Here is a 10,963-nt window from a genome sequence, read left to right on the forward strand (position 1 = left end):
TTTATTGAATCACATCAAGCTTTTTATAGTTTATATCTTTGTTTCATCATTATGAATTCTAAGCTGAATTTTATTTGTAACTTGTGTTACTTAATTTGTATCAATTATCCAAAGAGCCTAAGTCCATCTCTGTGTAAAATACTGAGTTCTTTCATATATGTGTATATAGACAAACAATGAATCAAGATATCTTGGCTGAAGTAATGCCTGGCACCTGATAATAAGGTGCAGTGGATACCTTTGCTATATAAATTATTCCATATTTAGGGAACCTATCTTAAAAATTTTGGAAAAACTTCAATTAATTTTTTTTCTCATCTTATATTTGAAATATATCTATTAGGTTGTTGCAGACCAGTAGGCAGAGCTCACATCTCACTTGCCCAAAAAATTTATTAAGGAGTTTAGCATTCATTAGGAAAGACCATGAATAATACTTGTACGGTGAGATGGCAAAAAACAGAAATTGCCTGTGGTGTAGCCAGGCGTAATTTTAAAAACAGCTTAAAGGTGCTCAGAACTCACAGCTCTGCTGGACACTTTTTAGAGTTATTGTTTTTCATTTAAAAATCAGTTTCTCTGGTGTACTTGCTTCTTACCTACTCACTCATATTAAATTAAAGACCCTCTTTGCTTTGTCATGGTAAGGCAAAGGTACCTCAGCAAACGATAGAGACATTCGTGGATGGGGTCAGTGACCAATAACTGCAGATGGGACATCCCAACCAACAGAACAAAGCTGTGGAAACCCTTCAAACACAGGCATGCAAAGAGCTGTCAGCAGAACAACCACGCCCTGAGGGATCAGCACTCTGGGGTGACTCACTGAAATGTCTCTACAGAACGCACACAGCCCAGGGATGGACAGGGAGTCAGAATTCCGAGGGCAGTCAGGGGACCAGGACCCACTTCTGCTCCAAATTGAGTCAGCCAGACTTCAGGTGTTACTAACATAAGTGCTTGTAATGGAAACAATAATAACTCTGTTAAAGTCTTTAAATTCTAATCAACAAACACTTGGCTTGCATGGGGAAGTGGGATTTTTTGGCTCATTAATGGCATGAATGTCTGGGCTGGGACCCCAACCATGAAGAGACAGCAAATCAAGCTGTGTTTTAGATACAGGAGCATTCATCAGAGAGACCTGGTATAATTTTTGATGTTTTCTTCTACATATTTTGGCAAAAGAAAAGATGGAAAATAATTTCTTCTTAACCTGAGCTGATGTTAACTTGGGAGCTAACATCACATAACCATAGAATGGCTTGTGTTGGAAAGGACCACAAATATCATCTAATTTGAATCCTTTAGTTAGCTTATAGGGCAACATTTTAAAATCTAGGGGTAAGGAAAACTGAGCAGAACTATAAATAAATATAAATAAATCCCATAAAAGTACAATGAAGTAGAAGAATATTTCTTCAGTACTGACAAATATGTTCTATTTTAAAGTCATGACATTTTCTGATTATTCTTGTTGAGATAGATAAGGAAATACATGAGACATATTTCATAAACAGTAATTTATTAAAGCAAATAGTTTCATTTTCTTAATAAAATGTGCTAATTGCCTGAAAAAACCCTCATCAATAAATAGGTTTTTTGCATTTATTTTTATTGTCTTGACTTTGCAAAATGTTTGCATAGATTTCACAGATTTCTATTATTGCTGTCTAAACAGCCTATTCTTCTGAAGTTCTTCTTGTCTGGAACACTGTGGTTCATATTAAATACCACAGATATAACAATACAACAATAATTGCAGTTTATGATACTAGAATAACTGGTCTTCAAGTCAAACCCAAAATTTGTTTTCAAGCAAAGATAAATAAATAAATCTTACCCTTCTCATACAAAAAAAGCAAGAGTCTTTTCAGAACTCTACCAACTTTTCCACAATGCCTTTTCTTGCTTTTATTTGTCAACCTCTTAGCTAGAAAAATTCTGAAAGATATCTGCACCCTCAAGCCAGTTCCGGAAACAGGATAGCCCTTTGTCTCTGATCTGTTTTCTTCCCTTGTCAGTAATGACTTCTCCAGTTTGTTTCACAATCACCAGTTTAGGAATGGCTGTGATGTTGTATTTCTTCTTCAGATCACTGTGGAAAAAAAATTAAAAATGAAACACGTCATTAGGAGCATTTTAAGAAAACTCCTAGTGTCTTTACACAAATGCCACTCTGTCCAGGACACATGGGAGAGCAGAAGTGGTAAGTGCCTGGGCTTCCTCAGAGTTTGAGGCAGAGCACTGGGTAGTGTAAGGAGATGATCAAGGCTGTAGCTGGAAGCCTACACAGTGAAATGCAGCTCTGAGAGTTCAGAGAGCTGCAGCATCCTTCCTGTAAATGCTCATCACTGCTGCCTGCAGTTTCCACAGGAGCACAGGCTCTTGGAGATGTAAAAGTTGTCCAAAGAAGCAAAGTCTGATATACTCTTCCACCTTTTTTTTTTACTAGCCCAAAACAGATGTCATTCTGGGCCCTTTTTACAGGACAGGAGAAGGATCTCACTTAGATTAGCATTTGATATTCATTCCCCTACAAATACACTTGAGTGATCCATAGTGCTACTTCCTGAAATCACCATTAAAGAAAGCATGATGAATAATCTTTTTGTGTAAATGGAACAGTTTTTGGAATAAGAGCCACCCATCTGTGTTGCCAAAGAAAAAAATTTCAACTCCTCCTCTGCACCTTTAGGAGAACCAGAGGATAAACACCAACCAGGCAATAACAGAATAGGCAAATTCCAAAACACTAACATCTCTCGCAAAACATACTTTAAATACTAAATGGAAGTATGCTGCCTGAGCACCATCACCACAAGCAAGAACATTTGGCTGCATGAGGTTCAAAAGCCAAAGAAATTTGAGTAGAAAAAAAATAGACATTGTTAAAAAATGCTTGACACTAATACATAGGCATTCTGAATGATTTCCTGGGAGGAAAAAAAATACTAAAAAAAAAGAAAGTGAAATACTAACCCAGATAAAACATTCCTGAAATGTGCCTCCCCTTCTGTACTTTTCTTTAAGAGAAGAAAAACAAGGTGAAAGACACTGCTCTGCCATTATGTTGGCTGAGCAATAATGCAGGAAATACTACAGAAGCAGCAGTAACGGGTATGGGCCAGGTTTGCTTTCTCAGTGAATTGTGACATACAAGCAATAAACCAACAACCCCCATAGACCTTTCCAAAACCTACTAAAACAGTTGAAAAAAAAAAACCCATATTCCCAAGGAAGTATGCATAGAAGCCATGTAAAACTACTCTCGTGGAGACTGAAGGTAATTTGGTATGGAGACTGGAATCTTACACTTCACTTTCCTAAGGGAATGCATATATCCAGCCCAGCATGGCACCTTGTTCACACAGCCTTAGGGCAGAAGGTTGCTTGCATCAAACCAGACTGAAGCATGCACAGGTTATGATTACATTTGTGTGCAGCTTTCAAGATCGATGGACCTGAAGAAGGCTCAGAAAGAGTTCTGCAGAAAATTCTTCTTAATCATTGTGTACATGTGCTTACAAAAATGGCTTCTCAAAACTTATTAAGATCATTCTCTCCAAAAGGACCTAAAATCCCATGACTCACCTGCACAAATCACATATGTGCCATGGGACTAACTCCAATGGCAACTCATGGTATCATTAAACCATAAGTAGAAATAAAAACACGTGACATTGAGACTGAGGCAAACTGGAAGTCATAGCCATTAGATCTTTTTATTTTTATGAGAAGGCTGGATGAAAGTTTCTGAGAGCACAGATTTTGTATTCCTGATAAATTATTTCAGACAATACTGACATTGGCTGAGAGCTAATTTTCTTCACAGCAGCTCCATACCAAAACAGCACTGATACCACACCAGTGTTTTAGCTATTGCTGAACAGTGCTTGTGCAGCATGAGGGACTTTTCTGTTTCTCCTGCTACCATGCCTGTGAGTAGGCTGGTGGTGCACAAGAACCTGTGAGGAGGCACCAGTGGGACAGCTCATCTCAAATGCCCTAAGAATGATTAGCTGTAAAAGCTGAAGAAAGAAGGGAGAAGGGACCAAAATTCAGAGCCAGGACATTTATCTTCCCATGCAATCATTGCAGGATGAAGCTCCCCTGTGCTGGAAACTGTTAAATATCTGTCAGTGAATGGCAATTAGTGAATGAATTTCATATCTTGCTTTGCCTGTGTATCTTTACTTTTGCTTTATCTATTAAACTGTCTTGATTTCGGCTGCTAGGTGTTCTCACTTTCACCCTCCACATTCTCTCCCCCATCCCATGGGGACAGAGTGACCCAGCAGCTGTCTGGGGTCTGACTGCCTACCCAGGCTGAGATACAACACAGGTATCTCAATATAAGATCTATGTGCAAGAGTGTTCTTGACATGAAGACTGCACGGGGCAGATACAATATAATCTTGGGAACATAAAGGATAAATTTTATACACATGTGTAATGTGATATCTGACAACACATATAACAGCTTAATTATAACACCTTTATAATAATTATAACAGCTTTCACTTGGAAGTGCTGTCATGTGAAAGTGATGGGCACCTTTCTCATCTGCTTCTAGCAGTATGCCCTGCAATACACAGCTGTAAGTATTTTCTTTTAGCTGTGAAATTCCTGCATTGTTAAATCTTAGTCGTAAGCATGCACGTCACATGCTTGGGATTCAGTTTTAAAGTGTCTGCTGAGATTTTGCAATAGCAATCTAAAAAGTCTAAGAACTAAGCAATTGCTCTTAACTGTTCAGATACTTAATATTATTCTTTCTTTGCTTTTTAATCCCCCATCCTCCCCAGTATTTCTGGAGGTGCCAATCCACCCTCATACATAAAGCTTCCTAACATAAAATGTACAACCTTTTTATTTTCCTTTTATGGGCATTTTCTATAATTCTAATTTTTACTGAGCTGTACAGGCCAACTCAGTAAATACCTGCCAACCTGGAAGCCTACAAGAACTACTGTAAACACCAGGCACCTTCACAAAAACTGATGCCTTTCACCACAGGGTTCAGTACAAACACAGCAGTATGTCTTTGTGTGCCATTATCAAAACATCAATCCTTTCTAACAGTCTTTGTTGTTGACATGAAATGTCCAACACCTGCTTTTCCTCTCTACTACCCTCTTTCTCTTCCAAGCCCTACCAGACTGTCTTCACACTCTACTACTGTGCCTCAGGCAACAAAAAAAAAATTAGATTAACCTGCAGACAGTAAAAGGATCAGGAGCAGTGTTTCCTATTCATGCCACAGACTTCAGGAAGTAGTAAGGTGCTGTCACACCTCTGGAAAACAGTCATGACTGATATCATGGGAGAGTCTGGATATCCTGCTTTGAATTCAATATTTTGCTTCTCTGAAGATAGGCTTGACACTGCAGTGTTAAGCTCTACACACTACAAATATGAATGCTGGCTATTTCTTAAGACAAAATTCATCATCAATGCTTCTGTTGTTGAAAAGTATTTTGGATGGTAATACTTAATTTTGGCTCTGTTTTGTCTAGAAGAGACATCAGTCTATACTGCAATTGTGTACCTTAAACACTGAAGCAATAAACTAGGATATTTTAACCTCACTGAAGATATTAAATGCCTTCTTTACACAGTCAAAAAAAAAACCATTAGCCAATTCAATTAATTGCTATGGAACTTTAAAAATATTAATAAATTTTAAAATAATAATACAATTCTCTTACCCATTTATAAAAGTTTATATTCTTAATTAGACTTAGTATCTAGCCAGAATTATAGTTTGGATTAGTGACTACACATCTCCTCTAAGTCTACAATGATTCACCAGTACCCCTGACACCAAACTACCAGTTAATCCGCAGCAGCTCCACAGAGTCCTTTACTGTTACACACAAGAAATACAACTTCAAAAACATTGCTTGTGCATATCCCTCTCCACTCTGTTCTTCAGAAAGACACTGTGATCTCAGTCATCTGGCAGGAGAAGCCAAGCTCCTCTACAGAACTGTGAAGGACATTGCAGGATGCCACAGAAAAGCCAATTAAACTATCTCTTTGCCTCCACTCCACAAGACTTGAGCAAGAGCAGTCAGAAATAGACCTCTAATCCACAGAGGATGAAGCTGTAAGCACATTCCCATGCTGAAGAGCTTGCTGGGTGCAGAGACTTCAAGTGCTACGTTTCCATCAGGAAATTTGCCTGCATTCTATTATGATTAGTAGATATCAAATACAATTACTGCCTGGGAAGACTGTAGAGAGCTATGGAAAACAGTATTTAAGCCAGTGGGAAAAAGATCTAACGTAAACTGGCAGTGGGCATCCAGAAATGAGCCAGGTAGCACAGTGGGATGGATCTAGAATTAAAATGAAAGAAGTTACTAGAAGCACTAGAAAAGAGTTCTCTCTTAGAAGAATTAATTTGTCTGCAAGTTTTATTACCCAATCTACATTTAAAAGTCATGTTGCTTCTTGACTTTGGTACAATCTGGAAAAAAATTTCCACAGCTGACTCATTTAAAGAGTAGGGAAAAAAAGTCCCTTTATCAATATTTACATGTATCTCAAGTCTCCAGTTACAGCATTTCAGTAACCCTGAACATCTTACTTGTCCTCCTGTAATCCCAGTTTCTACTCGTAGGAGCTAAATCAGATTTCTGAAAGTAATCCAAATGTCTCCTAGGTCATCAAAGCATTTCTTGGTATCATCCTTCACCCCGTTACTCGCACACAGTCGTGCCCTTTCCTTTTGCTGTTTTCGTGAGCAAGCTGCCTACAGGAATGTCATTTGGGAAACTGAACAGCGCAGGAATTTTACACCCCAGTTACCGGGTGCGGTATGCCACCGCTAAACTCCAACTCCGCTAAACTCCAGTGATACTGTATCTGTCTGAAATTCTTCACAGTTTGCTCTACTTCAAGTAGTTCAGTTACAAGTTTTGCTGCGTCTTTTGCCTTTTCCCAGAGCACTAACTTAGACAATGCAGACCAGCCTTAGTAACAATTACTGCCGTGCTGAAAAGAAATTACTTGATCCTCAAATTGTTTTCACCTCACTCATCTAATCAACACACGGGGTCTTTACCAACTCTTGTTCAAAGAACTTTTAGTTTCCAAACGAGGTGCACCAAGCCGCGTTCTTAACGTATGGGACGGGCTAAAGCCAGGCGAGCAGCAGCAGCCGGGGCAGCCGCGGCTCGGGCCGGGAGATGCTGCAAGCCAGGCTCCAGGGGCTTCAGCGGGAGGCAGGGACGGGCTAAGGGGGCAGAGGAGGATGTTCCGGGAGCTGCTGCATTGCTGCTGCTCAAGTGCCCCGCCTGCCCCCTCCCAGCCCTCGGGCGGGGGTGGCAGTGGTACTCACTGCTTGTAGGGGTCGTGGAAGGGCAGGGCCAGCCAGTCTCCGTGCATGGCGCGCATGTAGCCCACCATCTCCTCGGCGCTGTGGTCGGAGGAGATGAAGACGACCTCGAAGGGGGCGGGGGGCTCGGTCTCCTCCAGCAGCTCCGTGTAGAAATCACAGAGGACGGGGGTGAAGTCGCGGCACGGCGAGCACCATCCGGCGGAGAAGTACAAGCCCACGACTTTGTTCTGCAGGGCCGCCTCGGGGTCCACGCTGCGCCCGTCCTTGCTGACCAGGAGCCGCCCGCTGAACACATCCACCATGCCGCCGCCGGCACCGAGCGGGACCGGCGGGATCCCGTCCTTACCGCCGCGACACCGACACCCCCCGTGGCACCGACACCGCCGCGACACCGACACCAACACCCCTCGTGGCACCGACACCCGCCGCGACACCGACACCGACACCCCCCGTGGCACCGACACCGCCGCGGCACCGACACCGACACCCCCCGTGGCACCGACACCCACCGCGACACCGACACCCGCCGCGACACCGACACCAACACCCCTCGTGGCACCGGCACCGACACCCCTCGTGGCACCGACACCGCCGCGACACCGCCACCAACACCCCTCGTGGCACCGACACCGCCGCCCTCCCCCGGCACCGCCACCGCCGCTTTATAGCGCCCGCCACCGCCCGGCCCGCCCAGCCAAGGGAACGCGGCCCCTTCCGCCGCTCCTCCGTTTTTTTCTTTTTTTTTTTTTTTTTTTTTTTTGTCATTTTTTGGTTTTTTGGGGGGTTTTTTGTGCGTTTTTTTTCTTTTTTTTTCTTTTTTTGTGCCTAAAGCAACCTGCAAAAACATAAATGAAAGACGATTTGGTGTTAGGGCTATTAAATAACTGTTTAATTAAAGGATCGCAATAAGGCGATAATCAAACTTCGTACATTTTCCTCCTTTCCACGAACTGTGCAAACCCCAATTAAAGAGAATTTATCTTAAAGAAAAATCAGTATTCCTCAAAATAAACTCTAGTGTTTATAATGCATACATCAAGTATTTATTGATGCTGCCTTAAAAATATTTCACATCAAAACTGTGTGTACAAGTGCATTCTAGGATTTGCTCTTCAGTATTCCTCGTTTTTATCTTCAGCCTCTCAAAAATATGTCAATTTTACTAACAGAAAAGATAAAATTGTGACAAGTATATATTATGATTCAAATACTGAACACTAGAATGGAATGGATGCTAATAATGATGAATGCTTGGTTGGGTAAATCACAACCAAGTTTATAGCAAAATTAAAGTCCAATTTCTACATCTGATCATCTTCTGACCATATAGTATGAACAGTGAGTACAGCAATACTTCAAGTCAGAATTCCAGTTTAAATTTGTATTGGAATAAACTGAGCCCAAGTATTCTACCCCACATACATTTCCTTTTGAGGTATTTTTAAAATGTGCTTTTCTTCCACTGACTTGCCAAAAAATTTTCTTTGTCTGTGTTCTGTCCCTAGTGAAAAAGAACATGGTATAATTTAAAATAGTTGAACATGTGAGAGAAAGTGCAAAGATGAACCTCAGAAGTAACACAGCAGTCTTTGGTTTTCTTTAATAGGCTCATCAAAACTGGTTGTAGGGTCAGTTTGAATTGGGAGCTGCATTCCTGCCATTTATCTTACCCCTTTTGCCTTTTATTATGAAAATATAGGCTAAATAAAAGACAGTTTCTTGTGCAGAAGTTCACACATTTAAAAGAAAATAGTTATTTCATCATTTTCTAAGAGATTCTTTTGCATTAATCTTTACAATGCAGGCCCTTTTATTAATTTCCAAGTATATCTGGACTAATATGTTACTTCAATTCTGATATTCTACTGGAAAACAAAAAAGAATGCTTAGGTGCTTAAAAAATAGCTTTTATTCAAATACTGTATTTCTCCATTTTTCATGGAGAGTTAAACAACACTGTTTTCAAACCCAGATACTCATCTGCTTCCAATACAGAAGTGCCATTTAAAACAACACAGTTCTCCCATCTCTCACATCTCCTCAGTCCTTTCTGCAACTTTGATGTTGTTTCGTGCAGTTTCCCACTTCAGAATTCCTCCGGATATCAAAAGTAGAAGACAAAAGGAGCCATGAAGGTTGTCTATTCTTAAAATAGCACAGGTGAGAAATTAGGCTCACCTGAGTTTTTGATTTGCCATACAGTCTGCCTTTGTGAGACCACTGTGAAACCAGGTGGAATCGAAGAATAGAAGAAAGCCTGTAGAATCACCGAAAAATGGAAAAAATTTCCGTACAAGTTCAGGTTACCATGGGTACATTCTTGATATTCCTACCACTTTCTCCTTCCATTGGTGGTGAAAGTGTGTTTTCTCAGGTATTGTGAGTGGAAGCAATGACCCAAGGAACTCCCAGCTGTTCCATCTGTACAGATTAGAAAGCTGGTTAGCCAGAAATAGGGCTGTGCTGTGAGAAAAGAACATACTGAGATTGTCTTTGAGACCTCTAGGCATGGAGAAAAAAGCTGATAACTACATACATCTGGGGGGAAGAGCTGGATGTATATGACAGTGATATTAAACTTCTTGAAGCTCTTTGAGGAACAGCTACTAGGCATGAGGAACCAGATAGTTTCCCTCAGGAAGCTTTAGGTGATCAACTCACTAAACATATCAGAGATTCACTGAAAATACAACACAGAAAACCTCATCTTGCACCTGCCTTTGATTTGACTACAGAGACATTTCTCCATTACTTTAACATGGACCAATAAGAAATGCCTCACTTTATGATTCATAACAAAGGGACTAAGACCTGTTTCAGCTAGAAATGTCTTCTAGGACTGTTCTTGTTAGAGGTGTTAACACTATGGCGATTTATTCCATCCCCTAATCTCCACCTGGACTGAAAATAATGGAGCTTCTTTACACAGAAGCTGTGGTCCAGTCTCAGGGTAGTGTGTTAGCTCTGATGTGACACTATCAGCAAATCTGCACACAATACTCATCCAGTGGAATACTCTGGGGAATTGAAATGAAATGAAATGAAATGAAATGAAATGAAATGAAATTAAATTAAATTAAATTAAATTAAATTAAATTAAATTAAATTAAAACGCCCTACCACAAAAAATTGCATTTATGATTTTGCTAGAAAAGATCTTATTATTATTGAATTTACTTTACTATTTCAAGGTAACAATATTTAGTCCTGTCTTTAATCTAAGCCCAAGACTTTTCATTTATTTGTGCTCACATTGCAAAGATTATCCTACTTTCCTTGTGAATTTTGCTTCAGTTAACACTGAAGTTAATTACATATCCAGATTTTGACACACAACTGAGAATTCAAAAAAGAAAACAAGAAGAGCCTGAATCATAAACTCTTGCTTTTAATTATCTAGGGCAGCATGCTGAGAAAGAGCTGTAGAAGAAATGAACTGAAAGTAAAAAATGTTCAGACTTGATGACTCTTAAATAATACAAGAAACTACAATATGTGCTCAAAGCAAAGTAATTCCATACACCTATGGTGGCAGAATTAATGTCTCTATAAGCTATATACAAGATAAAGTGTGAGAAGGTTCTGAAAGCCTGTCTAGGTCTTCAAGGAACATAC

The 10,963-nt window shown here is 40.3% G+C and overlaps 1 protein-coding gene across 1 annotated transcript; it reads right to left on the bottom strand.

The window, feature by feature from the left end:
- Positions 1-1,508: 1,508 nt before the first annotated feature.
- Positions 1,509-7,650, bottom strand: NXNL2 (nucleoredoxin like 2). Its single transcript, XM_021530441.3, has 2 exons — positions 7,349-7,650; positions 1,509-2,098 (listed from the first exon to the last, which is right to left on the bottom strand). The coding sequence occupies exons 1-2, from the start codon at positions 7,648-7,650 to the stop codon at positions 1,930-1,932; spliced, it is 471 nt and encodes a 156-aa protein (XP_021386116.1). The 3' UTR covers positions 1,509-1,929.
- Between the last annotated feature and the right edge of the window lie 3,313 nt (positions 7,651-10,963).

The sequence above is a fragment of the Lonchura striata genome, chromosome Z (assembly GCF_046129695.1).
Source record: "Lonchura striata isolate bLonStr1 chromosome Z, bLonStr1.mat, whole genome shotgun sequence".
Taxonomy (NCBI): domain Eukaryota; kingdom Metazoa; phylum Chordata; class Aves; order Passeriformes; family Estrildidae; genus Lonchura; species Lonchura striata.

Coding starts and splice junctions, on each gene's coding strand:
- NXNL2 (XM_021530441.3), bottom strand. CDS start 7,650: ATGGTGGATGTGTTCAGCGGGCGGCTCCTGGTCAGCAAGGACGGGCGC. Junction 2,099..7,348: donor TTCCACGACCCCTACAAGCA/GTGAGTACCACT, acceptor TTTTTTCCACAG/TGATCTGAAGAAGAAATACA.